Source organism: Oncorhynchus kisutch, linkage group LG19, assembly GCF_002021735.2.
Source record: "Oncorhynchus kisutch isolate 150728-3 linkage group LG19, Okis_V2, whole genome shotgun sequence".
NCBI classification, from domain to species: Eukaryota; Metazoa; Chordata; class Actinopteri; order Salmoniformes; family Salmonidae; genus Oncorhynchus; species Oncorhynchus kisutch.
Window position 1 is genome coordinate 23,856,251 of NC_034192.2, and position 21,986 is coordinate 23,878,236.

At 42.6% G+C, this 21,986-nt stretch overlaps 1 protein-coding gene across 1 annotated transcript in view; it reads left to right on the top strand.

Moving 5' to 3' along the window:
• col4a3 (collagen, type IV, alpha 3) overlaps positions 1-21,986 on the top strand; it is a 117,326-nt gene that overhangs the window by 13,951 nt on the left and 81,389 nt on the right. Inside the window, exon 2 of the mRNA XM_020452545.2 lies at positions 21,462-21,518. Within this exon, the coding sequence (XP_020308134.2) occupies positions 21,462-21,518 (57 nt within the window). The remainder of the gene's footprint in view (positions 1-21,461; positions 21,519-21,986) is intronic.

The following is a 21,986-nucleotide window of genomic DNA, read 5'->3' on the forward strand; positions in this document are numbered from 1 at the left end:
AACAATGAATGAACATGCACCTGTGGAAGGGTCGTTAAAACACTAATAGTTTACAGACGGTAGGAAATTAAGGTCACAGTTATGAAAAATGTAGGACACTAAAGAGGCCTTTCTACTGACTCTGAGAAACACCAAAGGTAAAATGCCCAGGGTCCCTGCTCATCTGCGTGAACGTGCCTTAGGGATGCTGCAAGGAGGCATGAGGTCTGCAGATGCAATGTCCGTACAGTGAGACACCTAAGACAGCGCTAGAGGGAGATGGGATGGACAGCTGATCATCCTCGCAGTGGCAGACCGCGTGTAACAACACCTGCACAGGATCGGTACATCCGAAAATCAGACCTGCGGGACAGGTACAGGATGGCAACAACAACTTCCCGAGTTACACCAGCAACGCACAATCCCTCCATCAGTGCTCAGACTGTCCGCAATAGGCTGAGAGAGGCTGGACTGAGGGCTTGTAGGCCTGTTGTAAAGCAGGTCCTCACCAGACATCACCGGCAACAACGTCGTCTATGGGCACAAACGATTTGTGGTTTTGTCTCGCCAAAGGTGATGGTAGGATTCTCGTTTATCGTCGAAGGAATGAGCATTACAACGCAGCCTGTACTTTGGAGCAGGATCGATTTGGAGGAGGAGGGTCCGTCATGGTCTGGGGCGGTGTGTCACAGCATCATCGGACTGAGCTTGTTGTCATTGCAGGCAATCTGAATGCTGTGCGTTACAGGGAAGACATCCTCCTCCCTCATGTGGTACCCATCCTGCAGGCTCATCCTGACAATGACCCTCCAGAATGACAATGCCACCAGCCATACTGTTTGTTCTGTGCGTGATTTCCTGCAAGACAGGAATATCAGTGTTCTGCCATGGCCAGCGAAGAGCCCCGATCTCAATCCCATTGAACACGTCTGGGACCTGTTGGATCGGAGGGTGAGGGCTAGGGCCATTCCCCCAGAAATGTCTGGGAACTTTCAGGTGCGTTGGTGGAAGAGTGGGGTAACATCTCACAGCAAGAATTGGCAAATCTGGTGCTGTCCATGAGGAGGAGATGCACTTTAATGCATCTGGTGGCCACACCAGATACTGGCTGTTACTTTTGACACATTATTCCATTTCTGTTTGTCACATGTCTGTGGAACTTGTTAAGTTTATGTCTCAGTTGTTGAATCTTGTTATGTTTATACAAATATTTACACATGTTAAGTTTGCTGAAAATAAATGCAGTTGACAATGAAATGGCCTTTCTTTTTTTGCTGAGTTCATTTACAGATGCCATACAAGTTTGTTATTAAGGCACATGAAAAAAACGCATTTTGATGAAAATATATTTTTTATGTTCATGTGACTTGCAGCATACGCCTAGTTTCCAGAATTGGGTCACAATTGGCCCAAGGTCGTCTGGGTTAGTGTTTGGCCCGGGGTAGGCCGTAATTGTAAATATACATTTGTTCTTAACTGACTTGCCTTGTTAAATAAAGGTTAAATAAAAGGTTTATTTAAAAATGGTAGGTTGACTGATAATCTAAAACCAGGTTACATGCACTGGTTACCGTTTGAAACGTTTTCTTGAGTGGGCAGCTTGATGAAAGCCAGTCAATATTTAAACCACCCAGAAAATATACCTCTATGTTGATATCACATATATTATCAAGCATTTCACACGTTATCCAGATACTGACTGTTAGCACTTGGGGGTCAATAGCAGCTTCTCACAAGAATGGGTTTAGGTGAGGCAGACGAACCTGTAGCCATATTACTTCAACAGTATTTAACATGAGATCCTCTCTAATCTTTACAGGAATGTGGTTTGGAATAGAAACAGCAACACCTCCACCACTGGCAATTCTGTATTTTCTGTAAATGCTATAACATTGTATTGCTACCACTGTGTCATCAAAGGTATTGTCTAAGTGAGTTTCAAAGATATGAATATGAATTTCATCGGTTACTAGCATGTTATTCATTTCAAGAACCTTGTTTCTTAAGCTCCATTTGTAAACGTGGGCTATTTAATTATGATTGTTTTAATTTCTTTACTGGGAAGTTTAGCAGAAGTAGATATTCTCATGCTATTTATGATTATGCAGTGTGAGCTGCACACAATGGACTTCATACTAGGGCACGTAGTGTGCTAACAGCATAAATCTGGTTCATAGGCACTTGATTGCTGCGTACAATTGCTGTAGGATCAGCAGTTACATTGTGTCTACCAATGCCCCTGGTATAATATACATTTACTAAAGCATTATGAGTCAGCGACACAATGGTAGGGATTAATTGAGCTGGGCTTGGGTCATTGGTAAGTGCTTGTCTCCTTTCGCAGCCTTATAATGCTGTGAAAGGATCCAGGAATCCAAATCATTTGGGTGGATCCCATCCACCTTATAAAACATGTTTTGTTTCCAAAAGGAATCAAAATTGTCAACAAACGTTACACTCATTGAGCTTCAATAATCAAGTTGCCAGTTGTGAAGAGAAAGAATCCTGCTATAGCGTTCAATGCCACGATTCAGAGAGGGCACAGTTTCAATTACAGTCATTTAATGTTGACTTAACGATGCATAATGCAGAAATGGCTGGCATTTCCTGGTTGCAAAAATTTGAATAGTTCGCCTAATTTCAGTTTGTGACAGAACAAGCAAGTGTAGTGTGGGGAGTCAGTATACCATCTAAACCTCTGTGAAATGTATTTTCCATAACCAATAATATTATATTTTCAGGTGTTTGAAGCTAGTGTACGAAACCAAAAGTAAAAAATGCAGAAACAAAACTTAAGCAAGGGAAGCATAGAAATGGCGCCCATAGAACAGATATACCACTTCTTAAACTTTCCAGCAGCATACCACCCTGCATCTCACTGCTGGCTTGCTTTTGAAGCTACGCAGGGTTGGTCCTTGTCAGTCCCTGGATGGGAGACCAGATTTAGCTGGAAGTGGTTTTGGAGGGCCAGTAGAAGGCACCCTTTCCTCTGGTCTAAAAAAAAATATGCCAATTCCCCAGAGCAGTGATTGGGGACGTTGCCCTGTGTAGGGTGTGGTCTTTCAGATGGGATGTTAAACAGGTATCCTGACTCTCTGTGGTCACTAAAGATCACATGACACTTATTGTAAGAGTAGGGGTGTTAACCCTGGCTTAAACATTTATTTTATTTTATTCCAGGTCTTCAGTTAACATTTTGTTTCTTTCGTCCCACCAGTCTCTCCTGTAACTTCTCCCAGGCTAACACCCAAACTAGCATGATACATGAAGCCTATGCTGTCATTTAGTCACTAGATGGGTTAAGAAAATTACCTATGTTTGAAACCTTAAACAACTCAACAAAACTCTACAACCGAAAAACACGATGGGGTCAGTTTTTTTAACTTACACTGCTCAAAACTAATTTTTGTTCATAACTTTGCGAAACACGGAGAGTTTTGTTTTCAGATAGCTTTTCCTCCAAATTAGGAACATGCTGATTTCACTACTTCATTCTATCTTCTTTCTTATCTGAGATAATGGGCAAGTTACTTTCGCCCTGTGTTACTTTCTTCTCTGCTCTCCTCTCCTCTAGGCATAGGCTATTTACTAAGCACTGTGAGTGAGGAGCAAAATAATCAACTTGTTAAGCTACATAACATGCTGGCAATTGTTCTGATCAGTTCTACTAGACAAGATGATCATGAGCAGCACTCACCTCAACTAAGCTAACATTTTTTACAACCAAATTATAGCCTAACCAATATCCAAACGGAGATTTAGTGAAAATAAACATATGACATTGATTGATTTATCAAGACGAGTCCCCACCCTTGTCTCAAAGCAGTAATTCTTTATGGATCCATCTAGTTGTGGTTAAGAAAACAGTGCATGTGGTGGGCTATGCGAACAGATGGGTGAAGTGACATGCCTCGCAAAGTCTAGAACCACCAGGAGGATAGTATTAACAGGCGCTGCCTAGCACATATCAAGAGCGTAGTGCATGCCAATGCCACCTCAGCATACTGGATACATTTCATACGAAGCCGTATGCAGAACCTTACCGCAATCATGACTAGGTCGGTTGGCGGAAATAAAAGTTGAGGCTTTGTCACCGGCAATACCTTTCATATATAAAGAAAATTGTGCAAAAAGTTGTCGGGATGCTAAAGTTGGCAGAAAAACATGTTGGTTTGAAGGGTGTATAAGATTGCTTACTAACCCATTACAATGGCAAACAATTGCTCAGGTACCATGGGTTTATATACTATATGAGTTTTTGCTTGAGCCTGCTGGAGTGCCAGATGGGTGGGTGGGGTTTGTACTGTTGGTAATGTTCCATTGATTCCATTGCGTCAGATATGCTCAATCAAGCACGGCTAACTTATGTAAATGAAAGATACTACACCCAGAACAGGTGCCATCCTCTACTGCCATTGTGACCTTAAGCAAGGTATTTAACCCCTTAACTGGTACAAGTTAATGCTGTAAGGCTGGCCCTGTGCTTCTTCCAGCCTGTGTGAATAATGTGTCAGGAGTTTGGGTACTGTGACAGTAAAAATACAAATTTCCATTGTATAATAGATAAATACGGGGACTTTTATTTTGAAAACCTTTTATGAATGTGTTAGGAAGGTTGTTAAGAATGATACTGCAACACTCATAAAGGTGTTATGACTGGTTTCATAAAGGTGTTACCAAGTGTTACCACATTTATGTGGTGTAAAAAGCTTAGATCTAATTTTTAAAATATTGTAAACCTCATTATAATCTGTGTTCTACAAGTCCAAGCATCTAGGTGCCCGCCTATCTCTCCTAGAGTAACCTGACTCACAGTTCACAATGTTTGACTTGACTCTCCTGTTGACGCTGCACTGTCTCCTTTGCATTCTGAGGTTGGAGTAGGTCAAAGCTTGTGAGTTGCTCTCCCTTTATGAGTAGCAATGCAGGCGAAGCCTGTAGGATAGCAGGAAGCTGTTCAAGCATCGGTCCAGTGTCCCTTAACCCTGAGATGCTTTTAAAGCATGTTCTGTACAAAAGCATGGTCTGTACAAACCTCGCCGCCAGATCATTGGTAGATTGATGATACGGTGTAGACCTGATGTACTGTACGCCATTCACCTGTAGGGACGTGGCCATTTCTTGGGTCCGTTGTTGTTAACGAGTTGGAGTAGCTATCCAAACCGACTAAACACCTCCCCAAGCTTCTCATGATGGCAGTCTCTGGCCACTTGCTATGAGCATCCAAAACCACAAGAAACATTATGTCTTCCAATGGACCTGGGAAGTCGATGTGTATGCATTGCCACGCAAATCTTCTGACATGAGGAACATGTTTTCACTTTCAACTCAATGCTTCCATCCAATCCAGGTCACCAGAAGTAGCTCTATGTGATTTCATTCATGTGAACCATTCAACAATGTGCTGTTGCAAAACTGGTTTCCTCAGCGAAGGTGGAATGATTACTCTCCTCCCCCACAGCAAACAACCAGTCTGTACTGACAGCTCAGTTCTCCTTGAAGGGTAATGTTTCAGTTCTGGAGCATTGTCTTTACCTTTGATGATGTTCTATCACTTCAGATAACACAGGTTCGTCTCTGGTGTTTCTCCACATTTGTGTTGAAGTGAGTGGTGCGTTTTCCACTTGTCTGAAGTAGAAGATGTCAACTTGGCATGGCTCCAGCTTGACCACAGGTAGTGGCAACCTAGAAAGCCCATCTGCTTTGCAGTGCAGTTCTGACAACAACAAAGTTCACCTTTCTATTCTGCTTGCATCAAGTGACGGAATCCCAGTATGCTCGTTAGCAGATGATTGTCTGTAAGAAGGATGAACTTCCTTCCATATAGATACTGGTGAAATGTATTTACCCCAAAAACTATGCCTAGGGCTTCTATCTGTGCATAGTTACTTTCTGTTTTGTTCAATGTCCTCGATGCGTAAGCGATCGGCTTCTCTTCATTGAATGGCATGATATGGGACACAACTGCTCCCATACCATATGGACTAGCATCACATGCTAGTCAGATGGGCAATGACAAGTCGAAGTGTGTCAGTGCCTCAGATTTCAGTAGTGGTTCCTTGGTTTTCACGAATGCTTCCTCGTGTTGTTCAGTTCATTTACATAATTTGTCTTGACAAAGCAACTAATGCAGCATCTCCAGTTTTTGCTAAGCTCGGAATAAAGCATCCATAGTAGTTCAGTAACCCCAGGAAAGAATTTAGTTGGCTCACGTTCTGAGGAGCTGGGATGTCCAAGATAGCCTCGACCGTGAACAGATACTTGTGAAGGCCTGTGGCATCGGTGACTTGTCTGAGGTATTCAACCAATGATTGTAAGAATGCACATTTGTCTTGACGAATTTGCGGTCCATAGTCCTTCAATCTCTGTAAGGTCGTATCCAAGTTCTGGAGAGAGTTCTCTTTGTCTTTTCCAGTAAGGAGGATGTCATCCAGGTACCATTGTACTCCTGGCAATGAACTCAAGATCAAATCCATCACCCACTGAAATAGGGTTGGCACACTTGTGATTGCAAACGGTAGACAACATTACCTGAAGAGCCCCTTGTGTGTCACGATGGTCCGCAGCTCCTTTGACTTTTAATCCACATGCATCTGCAAGTAAGCTTGGCAGAGGTAAATTTTTCTGAACTTTTGACCCTCATCTAAACTTGTGAAAAGGTTGTTGTGTGGAAGCGGATACTGCTCAGCGGACAACACAGGGTTAACTGTGACTTTATAAAGTCCCCACATATCCTGATTCCACCATCCTTCTCAAGGACTGATACGATGGGTGTTTCCCATTCACTCATGCTGACTGGCTCCAGTACTTTGTTCTTGACCAAAGCGTCCAAGTCAGCCTCAACTTTTGGTCTGAAAGCATAAGGTACTGGACATTTTTTCAGAAACTTTGGTTTGCTGTCTGGCTTAATGCTAAGCTTCACATTAATGTATTTCATACTACCCATCTCTGGTTGCCCCTCTAGCAAGTGAGAGACATAGTACCCATGCGTGCCCCCAGCAACAGTCAATATATTCAGTGTGACTTCCTCGTCTAATGAGTCACTCACCTCTGCGTTCTCTTGCTCAACAGAGTGAACATGTCTCTTTTTCTTTTGTTGGAATCCCCTTTTTTTCAGGCTTTGACATTTTCTCTGAGCTCTTTTTGTTCCTGCAATCTTGTTCGATGTGGCTCTTTTTACCACAGGCTCGGCAATCCAATACTAGAATTTACAACGTTTAGTATCACAATAGTTGATACCATCACGATACTCAATACCAAAATGTCACCAAAAATTATTTTTATAATTTGACGGTTATTCTGCCCTTGAGTTGCGTTCCCATGCAAAACTAGACAGATAGCTAACATCTAAGTCTTCAATAAAACTACCAAGGCGTGACTTTTCTTGAATGAATATATTGAAAACGTTTATGTTGTGAAACTGCAAAATACAGAAAAGAATATACTTTAGTATTCAATTCACACCGACATACTGTAGCTGTACATTAAACATTTGAAGTTGCATAAATACAAAGCACGTGCTAAGGTACTATGCATCTGGCATGATGCCAAACCATATAGCTAATTGTTACTCATATGGTAATTGGCTCCTTTCATTACTCTAATAATGTACAACCATCTATGTAGAATAACAAAGCATATTACAATAGAAACAGTAACAAAACTACAGTATTGTATATTTTACAATTTGTTTGCATGACGCACGAGCAAAGTAATACAGCTAACGACATACATTAAAGGCATTGCAATTTGTGAGTAAATGCAACCAACATTGATATGTAAGCAACTCTATCAATAACAAGATTATCATCATTAGCTAAATGCTTGAATCGAACTTACAAACAAATGTTTTCCAAGGCTGAAGCTTGACAAGAAATAACTACATTGAAAGACCTGCACCGTAGTGTTGTTTGTAGCTGCTTTATGCGTGCAGAACAAATTCTGTACTTCCTGTTTGCGTAGTCTGTCTAAGTACCAGAAAGCTCCACTACTAGGGGGCAAATAACACCATTGAACACAATGAAAATCCAATTTAACCATTGTAATAAAATAATCTGTTTCCTTCTAACAGAATGGCAGCACAACGGTATTTGATATTTTTTTTATAATAAAAGATCAAAATGTCCTTTATGGGTAGTGCGTGACCCTAGGGTGGCAACATATACATTCTAAGATGTGATTTCAATGGGTCTCTTTCCATTCTGATTGTTTTATACTTCTCAACGAAACTTCAACCCAAAATAAGTTTCAGCATTTCCATGAATTTCTGCATTTCCTGCATTCATTTGAGATTATTTTCACACTGACATGTAGGGCTGTACGATATGGGCCAAGTATATAGGCTTGATTTATAACTAAATGCTGCGATTTAGATCAAAAGACTTGGGTGAACTGTTGGAATCATGGAAGACAAATTATTTTTCTAATTCTATAATAAGAAGATAATAGTGAGCATTTTGAATACAGTGGTATTTGACCTGACAATGAATGACAATACCATGGAGGAGATATTGGGACAGTGTAGGAACCAAAGTGTTGGTAAGTTTTTTTCTTGGAGACCCTATAATCTTTGGCTACATTAAATGTTTACTCTTAGCTACTTCATGTAGCTAATATATTCATGCTTCGCCTTTTCCTCTTTGATTTAGAAGATACTGTTGCACAACATGTAGATTTAGGCCTAGACCATCAGGCTGTATAGTTACGTTTGCTCTGACTCAACTTAGCCACAACTTCCTAAAAAAAGACAAACTAGCTGTTTGCAGATGTAAGGAACACAAACTAATAATGTAAATAATGTAATTACAAAATGATTGGGGATTTATATTAAGAAACAAAGTGGAAACAGCATCGTAATCATCAACATTGTTGCATGTGCTGCATTGACCATGCAGACTGAACGCATGTGTCTCGTAGTCAAGCAACAACAAATGCACTCCTTGATTGACAAGAGGCCAGGGCTAGGCCTGTGAGGAAAGCGGCATGGCGAGAGCGAGAACGGAGAGACTCAAGTAGCAGAGTTAACAACAAAATGGACGTTACCCACAGAGTATCATATTTAATGGTAAAACTTGATTTGAATGGTAAATCTCTGTTGATAAACTGGGTAAATCAAGATGTGGCCTGGGCTTCTTCACAATACAGGTGCTGCATATTCAATAGGAGTTATTGAGCTTGTTTTGGCTGATTTCATGGGGCTGCAGATGACAAAGTATCTGTTTCTCTTACATTTGGGACTTGTGTTTTTGTACCGATCAACAACATTTGCATTGAAGTAGAATCCTCTTCTTTTATAAAAGTGTGCGCTGTCTCTTTAACCCAGTAATTATGTATTTCATGAGCTTTGCACAGAGTTGGTTGAAGGAGACGTGAGGCAGATATGCTTTTCTTCAGTATCTCCATGTGAAGGAGATGATTAAGTGAATAAATAAAGTTGTGAAAATCAGCATATTTTGTGTTATGGTTTGCATATTATCACAATCATAGTACTAGCTTAGTGAATTGATGTTAGCTTCAGCTGTAAGCTAGCAAGGAAAGTTAGCTTATAAATCTGGAAGCTAACTGTATCTTCTTGCATTGTAAAGTGTTCTAGCCTTCATGGATATCGTTTTACAAACAGTAATTAACTGTAATTAACATTTCTACATGCCGTGTTGCATTATTCAAGTGTGTTAACTTCTGTGCAGCATGAGTGTGGAGCTAACATGATGCAGCCCAGACTCCCAGTGCAGTGGTTCCTGCACTTGGTGTCTGGGCTGCACCATGTTAGCTCCACACTAGAGAGCTAGCTCTAGCAATGAGTAATTAGAGCAGGCAAGAGAAATGCATGGTGTGCTCGTACTAGAGTGGATATCGGCTGCTCTGATAGACAGACTTCATCCTCCAAGTCAGTATATGACCTGAGACACATTATACAGAAGTCCCGAATGTAAAACAAATTCTAGTACAAAATAGTTTTTTATGTTCTAGTATCGAACATGTACTGATGTTTCGGTATACCCTGCAATACTAGACACCTGATGTCCCACTTTGCCACAGCGGCAACATGTGCCTCGACAGACACGTCGCCCAGTTTCTAGCTCCAAGCCAACTTTGCCGTATTTAGTTGGTTTTTTTTGTCTTATTTTTTACAATATATGCTCAGAACGTTTCTTGTATCATTACCTACAGACAGAAATAACTTTTGGATATTAGATTGACGGTCACTTACCAGAAATTGGACTTCCCTGAAATGTATCCTTTGTTTGAACTTCCCGAGACAGCTCTATTTATCCCGGGAGCTGCACCAAAACAGACATTGGAGAAAAGATAGGAGTGGGGCCCTAGTCAGACAGGCGGAGTGCACACCATACACTGCTTCCGAGTACATTACTCGCTAACATTCACAAGAATGGTAACATACTCTGTTTTACATACTCATATACTCTCTGGGTATATGTGACTTGTTTCAGGAAAGGTTAAGTGCGGACAAATCTGGGTTTGGCGGATGCCAGGAGAACGCTACCTGCCACAATGCATAGTGCCAAATGTAAAGTTTGGTGGAGGAGGAATAATGGTCTGGGGCTGTTCTTCATGGTTTGAGCTAGGCCCCTTAGTTCCAGTGAAGGGACATTTTAACGATACAGCATACAATGACATTCTAGATGATTCTGTGCATCCAACTTTGTGGCAACAGTTTGGGGAAGTCCCTTTTCTGTTTTAGCATGACAATGCCCCCATGTACAAAGCGAGGTCCATACAGAAATGGTTTGTTGAGATCGGTGTGGCCTCACCTGGCCTGCACAGAGCCCTGACCTCAACCCCATCGAACCCCTTTGGGATGAATTGAAATGCCGACTGCGAGCCTTCCCAGAAGAGTGGAGGCTGTTATAGCAGCGGAAAAATATATTTCAGCTTGGATGATGGCCCACCACCTCAAGATCAACTTCAAGACGGAAGTGCTCTTGATCCGGGGAAGGCGTGCCCGCTCAAAAACCTCTCCATCACGGTTGACAACTCCAGTGTTGTCCTCCCTGGGTGCCAAGAACCTTGGCGTGACCCTGGACAACACCATGTTGTTCTCTGCCAACTTCAAAGCAGTGACTAGCTCCTGCAGGTTCATGCTCTACAACAGCAGTAGAGTACGACCCTACCTTACACAGGAAGCGGCGCATGTCCTAATCCAGGCACTTGTCGTCTCCCGTCTGGACTACTGCAACTCGCTGTTGGCTGGGCTCCCTGCTTGTGGCATCAAACCTCTGTAACTTATCCTGGTTTTCAACCTTCCCAAGTTCTCCCATGTCACCCAGCTTCTCCGCACACTCCACTGGCTTCTGGTCCAGGCTCGCATCCACTACAAGACCATGGAGCAGAGACTACGGAGCAGCAAGAGGTACTGTCCCTCCCTACCTTCAGGTTATGCTCAAAGCCTACACCCCAACCTGAACACTCTGTTCTGCCACCTCTCGTCTCTTGTCCCTCCCACCCCTGTAGAACCAGTTTCCCCCTGAAGCTAGGACAGCAGAGTCCCTGCCCATCTTCCGAAAGCACCTGAAACCTACCTCTTCAAAGAATATATTAAATAATCAATCAGAATCTATGCTTCAAGATTGTTTTAATCATGTGGACAGGGGAATGTTCCAGGTCGCCTCTGAGAATATTATAGACCTATACACAGACTTTATTGCTGGGTTCATCAGAATGTTGTTCCCACTGTGATGATTAGAACATATCCTGTCACATTCTGTATACTTCCGGCCCTTCTTTGGACACTGTGTTAACAACCCTCCAGGCAAGCTTCAATACCATACAACTCTCCTTCCGTGGCCTCCAATTGCTCTTAAATACAAGTAAAACTAAATGCATGCTCTTCAACCGATCGCTGCCTGCACCTACCCGCCTGTCCAACATCACTACTCTGGACGGCTCTGACTTAGAATACGTGGACAACTACAAATACTTAGGTGTCTGGTTAGACTGTAAACTCTCCTTCCAGACCCATATCAAACATCTCCAATCCAAAGTTAAATCTAGAATTGGCTTCCTATTTCGCAACAAAGCATCCTTCACTCATGCTGCCAAACATACCCTTGTAAAACTGACCATCCTACCAATCCTCGACTTTGGCAATGTAATTTACAAAATAGCCTTTAATACCCTACTCAACAAATTGGATGCAGTCTATCACAGTGCAATCCGTTTTGGCACCAAAGCCCCATATACTACCCACCATTGCGAACTGTACGCTCTCGTTGGCTGGCCCTCGCTTCATACTCGTCGCCAAACCCACTGGCTCCATGTCATCTACAAGACCCTGCTAGGTAAAGTCCCCCCTTATCTCAGCTCGCTGGTCACCATAGCATCTCCCACCTGTAGCACACGCTCCAGCAGGTATATCTCTCTAGTCACCCCCAAAACCAATTCTTTCTTTGGCCGCCTCTCCTTCCAGTTCTCTGCTGCCAATGACTGGAACGAACTACAAAAATCTCTGAAACTGGAAACACTTATCTCCCTCACTAGCTTTAAGCACCAACTGTCAGAGCAGCTCACAGATTACTGCACCTGTACATAGCCCACCTATAATTTAGCCCAAACAACTACCTCTTTCCCAACTGTATTTAATTAATTTTTTTATTTAGCTCCTTTGCACCCCATTATTTTTATTTATACTTTGCACATTCTTCCATTGCAAAACTACCATTCCAGTGTTTTACTTGCTATATTGTATTTACTTTGCCACCATGGCCTTTTTTGCCTTTACCTCCCTTCTCACCTCATTTGCTCACATTGTATATAGACTTGTTTATACTGTATTATTGACTGTATGTTTGTTTTACTCCATGTGTAACTCTGTGTCGTTGTATCTGTCGAACTGCTTTGCTTTAACTTGTCCAGGTCGCAATTGTAAATGAGAACTTGTTCTCAACTTGCCTACCTGGTTAAATAAAGGTAAAATAAAATAAAAAATAAATAAATATCCAAACCAAAAACCATGGATAGATTGGAGCATTAACTGAAAACGCGAACCACGGACGTGTACAAACAGACCAGCTACAACCCCGTAAGGCAATCAAAGAGGCAATATGACAGTACAGTGACAAAGTGTTGTGTTGCAATTCAACGGCTCATACACAAGATGTATGTGGCAGGGACTCCAGACAGTCACGGATTATAAATGGACAGCCAGCCACATTGCGGACACCAACTCCTCGCTCCCGGACAAGCGAAACACCTTTGCCCGCTTTGAGGAAAACTACATCAAGTCACCGACCCGGGCTCTCGACGCTCACGAGGTCTGTTTGCTCTAGTTCTCCATGGCCGACGTGTCATTTAAGCATGTTAACCCTTGAAAGGCTGCCGGCCCAGAGCATGTGCAGAGCTGGCTGGAACGTTAACAGACATATTTAATCCCTTCATATCCCACTCTGTTGTCCCCACTTGATTCCACCATTGTTCTTGTAGCCAATAAAGGGAAAGTAACTGAACTAACTTATCCTACACCCTAGACCCACTACAATTCGCATATCGCCCTAACAGATCCATGGACGACGCAATCGTCACTGACTGCACACTGCCCTATCCCAGCTGGACAAGATAAATACCTATGTAAGCTTTTAAGTACCAAGTTCTTTACTCACTGTTCCATCACATTGTTTTCCCGCTCCAACATCCGTCTCAAATTCCTTTCTTCCATCTATTACCATGCTAACGCTCTCCTTGATAGCTCTACTATGAACTTGCCTCTGCTAGCAATACACTGCGCTCACATAAGCCTAGACTGTACCATGGAAAATAAAAAAAATTGACCATGTAAAACCAACTTCTTCCAGACAGAATAGTTTGTGGGTTTTATAACCACGTCTTTATAACAATTCAATAATGATGAGACTGGAGACAGGAATCAGGAATCAGTTCAACCATTTATCTAGAACGCGCTGGGTCTCAACAAGACACTCTGGCAGAAACGGTTCCTTAACAATGTGTGTTATAAGGAGGCAACTATTTATGCATTGCCTCCTATAAATAATTGCCTCCTTATAACACACATAGTTGAAGTTTCAAATTAAATCAGATTGCCAGATTGTGAGGTTTACATTAGTTTCTGCACAGATATGTGCTCTTTTGTCATGGACCGGGCTATTCATTGATGTTAGTACTGTTTGCATGAACCTCTTTCGTCAGAAATTCTTAGGTGCGTCCAAAGTGTTTGATATGGTAGCACCTACATTTGATTTATATGTATTGAACAAGTTCAGTCTCCACAGCCAGTGGTGATTTGCAGTGGTGACAGATGGACAGACGGACAAAGTACAGACAGACAGAGCACTACTCCAGACAGACATCCAGACAGAGAGCTCGGGTCCTGGTCAGTCTCACATCCCTACATCACACAAGCCACAGCCACAACCCCTGTTGTTTTAGTCTTCCTATTCAGCTCTTTGTGCTGTTGCTTTGTTGTTTCAGAGTGCCCCCCTATTCAGACCAAAGCGCCCAGAGCTCCACCACTGTCCCTCCCCGGGGGCTTTCGATGGGCAGCTTGGATCCCGACCTGTTTGTCTTCTGCGTGGTTTCACACCCCGAGCAGAATGAGACAGAGCAACAGGCACGCCGATCCGCCAGGAAGTCACCCACCGGTGGGGGATGGTGGAATGAGGCGGGGGAAAGCGGGTGGTCAGAGGGTGCTGTTCCCAGCACCGCAGACATCCTTGCATGGGGACACCCCATCAAACCCCTCCAACCCCCTACATTTCCCCCCTCGGCCAACCTCACCAACCCCTACGCCCCCTACATTAGTCCTCAGGGATTATAATGGTATTGGTTTAAACCCCAGTCACACACACAAGAGAGGTACTCAGGAACTCTGGGACAAAACTGCTATGCGGCCTCTTCTAAGTTCACTCTTGTTTCTGCTCAGTGACACACAGTCGTTGGGTACTCCTTAACCATGCATGAGGCCTAACACAGGTAGTGTAGCGGTTAGAGAAGGAGGGTTACTAGCTTAAATCTCAAATCTGACTAGAGAAATCTGTGGGGTAAGGGGCTGGCAGCATCCTAGACACCATCCCCTGCCGTTGTTTCCTTGAGCAAGGCACTTGACCCCCTACAATTGCTCCGGTGGTGCTGAACTGCGGCTGACCCATTGCTTTCAACCCCTCAGGGTGTTTGTGTGTGTGTGTGTGTGTCTTGTTGGGTTTGGCTTGTGAGCATAAAATACACATTTACATTCTCTGCAAGTTATCCCAGCGGATGTAAAGGACATCACCCTGCTTGCTTAGCAAGTACCACTTCCTCTCGTTTTGGCGCATACAGTACCTGGTTCGACCCCGGGACCTCTGATTCACGAACACACTTTCACCGTCCTCCCTCAAGCATCTCTACCGGTCTCGCTACTCAAAAACTAGCAATTGAGTGGCGAAAATGTGTACACGTAATACTGAGGAGCAAGTTTCACATATCTCCATGTGCCACACAGGCATATCTGGGCAAACTGAAATGACTGCATCATTTCAACCTGTTTTGCCCACTGGGAATCACCCTCAGGGAACAGAGTCAATCCCTTTACTGACCTGGGGTGGGTTTCCCGAAAGCCTTTTAGCGATTGTCGTCATCTCTATTTCTCTGGATGCCCCAGACCTATTCCACTAGCAGAACAGCAACAGATTGACAATCAAAAATAGTTTTTATAGTTGTCCCTCTCTCACAGCTGTGTGGCTGGTTTGTCAATAAAAATAATGTCCTGAGTTTGCTACAAGGCCTCTGGGAAACTCACCCATGCTCTACCCCTTATAATGTAACGAATTTGGAGGGGGGGGGCTAGCCCCGACAGGGACTCGAGCACGGGTCCAGCGACTGTCACTAGGTTTTGGATTAAGGTTGCTACAATAGCAACAGCACATTGTCACATTAGAATAGGCCAGTAGGCCTATCTTCCATCCTGCTCTCCCAGTAGGGAGGCAATCTACCCGCCTGGCTTCTTGAGGGAGGCAGTGAAGATGAAACAGTGGAAGAATATTTGCTGTTTTGAAACTCTAGAGTCAGGGAACCATGCGCTCACACACTACTTGTCTAAGTGTGAATATGTGTAGCTGTTCTGTTTGATTAGCTCAGATCAGCATCAGTGGACAGATATAGGACTGCTCGATCACTCTCTCCCACACACAGAGCCATATAAATTCAATGACGAGATTAAATATCTATGCATAGGGGCTGCCTACTGGACCAGGGGGCTACCTACTGCCACCATGAGTGGGACAGGTCTGTCCCAGCTCAGGCATGCTCTGGGAAAAGAGAGACAAAGCAAGTTGTTGTTGTGATATTTTCTATTCATCGAGGCTCACGACTTGGGCCTGGTTCAAGTATGCAAGCTTGTCACGATCGTCATGAAGGACGGACCAAGGCGCAGCGTGATTTGAATTCCACTTATTTTATTAAAGTGAAACTAAGAAAAGAATACAACGAACATGAAGTCGTTGTGCTCAACACACTGACACAAAACAATATCCCACACAATGCAGGTGGGAACAGGTACACCTTAAGTATGATCCCCAATTAGAGACCATGATAATCAGCTGCCTCTAATTGGGAATCATACTCAAACACAAAGATAGAAATATAATCGACTAGAACACCCCCTAGTCACGCCCTGACCTACAACACCATAGAGAACCAAGGGCTCTCTATGGTCAGGGCGTGACAAAGCTTGCTGCCGTGAATGCTCTGATGCCGGCCGATTTAAGCTTCACACTTCTAACGTTCCCTTGTCTCCCTTCCTCATCCCTCCACATAAGTAATGAAGTCCCCCAGCAAGATCTTCCAAGCTAGACTAAAGCCAGGATGCACAAGAGTGAGGAACAGTGCATTACAATTATAATTAATCTAGCTAATAGTTCAGTGTCTCCTCTTTTAGATAGTCAGCCATTTTTGGGGGTTTTCTGCCTTCCAATGCAACCATACTATTATTATTCATGTCTTATGACTTTTTCGACTTCTTCGAGTCATGAGTCCTTAACACCCGCCCACTTAACCCAGAAGCCAGCTGCACCAATGTGTCGGAGGAAACATTGTCCAACTGACTACCAAAGTTATCAGTTAGCCTGCAGGCGCCCGGCCCGCCACAAGGAGTTGCTACAGCGCGATGAGGCCAGGAGATCCCCCCCCCCTTTTGTCATTATTGAGCCAGGGAGAAACAGGGTGAGAAAGGAAGTGAGAGAGAGTGAGACAGTATAAAGACATTGAGGGATTAGGGAGAGAGAGAGAATTTTTGATAAACTCCCATATCTATTGGGTGAAATACCACAGTGTGAAATCACAGCAGCAAGATTTGCGACCTGTTGCCATAAGAAAAGGGCAATCAGTGAAGAACGAACACATGTATACACAACCAACATTTATGATTATTTATTTTCCCTTTTGTACTTTAACTATTTGCACATCATTACAACATATTGTTTACTGTACATTTGTTATTGTTTATTATCTATTTAACTTGCTTTGGCAATGTAAACATATGTTTCCCATTCCAATAAAGCCCTTAAATTGACATTGAGAACGATAGAGAGATATGGGGGAGGGGGGGATCAATATTAGAAAGAAATAGGTTCAGGTTCAAGTATTTTTAAATTTAATTTAATTTTATCTTGATTTAACTAGCCAAGTCAGTTAAGAACACCCTATGCATCCTAAATGGCACCCTATTCCCTATATAGTGCATTACTTTCGACGTCAAAAGTAATGCACTATATAATGAATAGGTTGTCATTTGTAATGAAACCATAGTGTTATTATGCAACTCCTCTAAACTGTGTTGTGTTACTGATATATAGACACATACTCATTGATCAAAATGTCTTAATATATTATTAGATTATGACAACTATGATGTGTGAGAGAAGAACAGAGCCAGTATGTGCTTGCTAAGGTCAGAGGTTGAGAGTGGACGAGAGAAGGGGGAGAGGTGAAGGAAGGGGTGAGAGAGGTTGACAAGTAAGATAGTAAGCACTGAGGTTGAGGAAGTTCACTGTTACAGAGGATATTGGCAGGCTTCTGGCAAGGTGGGTTATAAGGGGTGAGGTTAGGTGGGGAGAGATCTGGAGATGTGTATTCTGAAAATGACAGACCAGCCGTCACCAGCATGCTGGCTTGCCCATCTGTGAACACTGACATATAGCGTTTCTCCTTGTTTTGGAATCCTTTGCATTTTCTACAGGCTTTGATGTTCCGCCACCATGGGTTTGAAAAGTGTTTTCTGTTCTCCGGTATTCTTGGAGAATACAGTGTTTTCTAATCTTCTCCATCTCTTGAGAGTGCCACATGCCTACAGTATATTTGTACCCACTCTGGGTGGGTTGGAGTGGAAGGCTGCTGGCGTTGGCTCACTCAGGTTTGGATGAAGTGTGTGTGTGTGTGTGTGTGTGCGCGTGTAAGGGTTTATGTGTAAGGGTTTGTGGTCAGATTACTGAGCCTGTTAAAGCCTATAGGCAAAACACTGATTCACTATTGTGATTTATTAGACAAAAGGGAAATATTGAAAAAGGTGGTCAGGAAATGGTTTACAGTGATTCCACATTATTCTTCTCTTAACACTGAGTGGTGGTGTTAAAATCTGCTTCCTAAATGGCACCCTATTCCCTATATGGTGCATTACTTTCAACCAGGGCCCATAGGGGCTATACAAAGAATAGGTTGCCATTTTCGATGAAACCGTAGTGAAATGCAACTCCTCTAAACTATGTTTCGGTACTGATAAATAGACATATACTCATTAACTTTAACTTTAACTTTAAATATACTCATTAACTCATTAAAATGTCTTAATATATTATTCGATTATGAAAGCTATGATACAGTATTAGTGTCCATGACCGCTCAGTCCTTTTTTTTTTCTTTTTTTCCCCCCTGGTAATAGTGTTAATCTTTGTGAGAGTAATTTAGGTCTTCATGCTGTCTTTGTCTCTATCCCTGTGTCCATCCTTAATCTCGTTTTCTCTCTCTCTCCCTCTCCTCTTCTTTTTCAACTTTGTTCTTCATTCTTTCACTCCAGATTCCTCTTCTCTTCCTGTCACCTCATGTTGCCTCCATCTCCACTCTCTTTCCTCCTCTCTTTCCCCTCTCCTCCTCCCCTCTCTCTCTCCTGCATGCCCCAGGTGTGTGCAGGTCTCTGTCTGATGATGTGTTATCAGGGGACTGTGGAGCCATAGCCTTCACACAGGGCCCGCGATTTTGCCAGGGCGATAACATCATTCAAATTCACACACAGTCTGATGCACACACACGCACACAGTGCTCCACACACCTCTCCACTTGCACAGTTTTTTGACACCTACATTGCTATCACTCTGCTATCATATTATTTACATGGTTAGTATAAAAATGTAAAACCACTATACAATTTATTATTTTGTTGATCTTTTTTTTAAAAGTTTTCCAAGTGTTTATGTCTGGATGTGTTTGTGTGTGTTTAAGTGTGTGCGTGTGTCTTTGTATGCGTTCGTGTGTGTGTGCTCATGTGTGGGAGAAAGAGACTTTGTGTTTGTCTCCAACAGATAGGACCTTGTCTATCTCCTTGTCTCCCTCCCACAGTAACAGACTTAACATTAAGCAGAAGAGGCAATTGCCTCAGGCCTCACATCATCAAGAGGCTTTGTGATAATAATGCTAGTAATATTTTTTGTTGTTGTTGCTTGTTGTTGTTGTCCCCCCATTCTCCACTTGAGGAGCAGCAAAATCTGCAGGTAGCTTCAAAGATGCAAAGGAAATGGGGAGGGAAGGAGGTTTTGCCTTTCCACTGTGCCCAGGTTAATAAGGCCCCATCATATAATCCAAGATGTTCTCATAATAGTTTAAACAAGTCATTAATCACTCACAGACTGGTTCATAATAATGGACTTTTTTACGCATACAGCGTTCCTGTGCATTGTTTCACACAATATGATTGCAAACAGCACTTTTATTTAAATTAAGCTGCAGCAATTAAGCGCTTTCAGAGTGGGACAGAGAAAAGAAAATGAAATAACGAATATTAAATGTTAACAGAAAATATTAACTAATTAACTAATTTCTTTAGTAAAAAAGACAGGTGCTGCTGATAATACTGCCATTGTCGACGAGGCAGATGCAGAGGACATGTACAGTATGTGTAGCCCATGTATCTGATGCTGTCTTGCCCAAAAAAGTATGGCATGTCATACTGTTTTTGTCCAGACAGCATCAGATACATGGGCTACATATATTAAGACAGAGGGGAGCAGTTTTGCTTGCACAGATGCTTTATTCGGTGAGATAGTTTCAGCCACTTGTAAATTATTTTGGATGAACATACAAAGGTAACATACTTTTTGAAGTGATGTGTTTGACAATCAGTGACTTGCACTGGTTGTGTTCTTGCCATATTAAAAGGTAACACATTTTTACTGTTAAATTACATGACTTTTTAAATGCAAAAAATGACATTAAAAAATTGTGCAAGAGTACAGGGGATGGAGGGGGGGCTCAGACTGCCCTCTGCCTGGAGCATCCAAATGACTAAATACGCCCCTGCTCCCTCCACCCCTGCTCCATTTGTGTTGCATTCCGTCGGAAACCCAAACAATCCTTGTGGACAGAGTGTCTATCTCACTGCATCTCCCCAGATAACTCTGTCTCTCTTCCGGCACAGACAATCTCATTCATTAGGAACACGCAACAGTCAGTCAACAAAAGGAGATTCTGTTACCTTGGGAAACAAGGAAAAATAAGGCAAATCAAACCAGCAGCTCTAACTTGATACAAGATTATCATGCATTCTTGTTGTGTCTGACCTACTTCAGGAAGGTACTCACCTGAGATAAGAAGGTCTGAGATATGACATGTTTCAAGTCAACATAGCATCCTGAGCATGACAGAACTGAACCACTGGGGTTTCTGGGTGGGTTTGTGGGTATGCCTTTTTGTGAGAGGATTATTGACTCAACGTGAGTGTTCAAGATGCTATATTTAGGATTATTTCACAATATAGGATAATTATAGCAAATTGACTGGTTAAATGCCTCTCCAGGCATTGTGAAGATTGGTTGTTCTTTACAGCGCTGCGGATAATCAGCTCAAACACACACGCAATGACTTGCACTCCCGGCCCTAGTAGTGGAAGACAAACAGAATATAAAACAGTATGCAAATGTACGTGCCGAGGTTCTGTAGAATGTCGTGTTTAGCGAGGAATCCTTTGAATTTCTGTCTACTAAATAGTGCTGTTGGTGATAATTGTTAGAAGATGTGTGAGAGGATTTTCTCAAATACAGAGTAAACATAGACCAGTCATCAGTGTAACAACACACTTCCAAACACTTTAAATGCTTTAGCACTTTTTTCTCCACTAGGAAACATAAATTGAACCAAGGTTCTATCAATGTCACCTGAATGTTACGTCAGGGTTTTACCTGGAGTGTTGCCATTCCATGTTATACTGTATTCAGGCCAACTTAGTGAGTTGGGTGTGTTAAACTGACTGTTGTCCCGTTTGTCCCCAGGTGTGTAGCTGCACCGGAAAGTCCAGGTGTCACTGTGATGGAGTAAAAGGCAGTAAGGTAAGTGGCTTAACACTATAACCCTCTATATTATACTTTATTTTATTTATTAATCCTACTCCAGAAAGAGAGTGAAAGACTCGCCCCTTGCTACCTAATTAACAAATGACCTTGTTGTGTGGGTGGGGAGGGGGGTGTATGTTATTCTGTTTATGTTGTACGGTTTGATTCTAGACAAATTCCCTGCTGCTCTGCATCTCACCTAATCACCTTACCTCATCATACCTCATCACACCTATGCTAGTTCCCAAATGCTTCCAATAATCCAGAGGTCACAATCAGAGATTTCATGCAGTCCGTCTTGAAACTTCCTCCAGAGAGCATGCTTCGGGTTTGTATGTCCAACAGCTACTCCTTCATCACCCTGTTTTCCCTGAGTACACAGTCCATGTTTGAATAAAAGGTTTTTACCTTGGCTGTGAGTGGCTTGTTCTCTCCGTGGAGCGTGAGAATTTCACTCTGAATTAA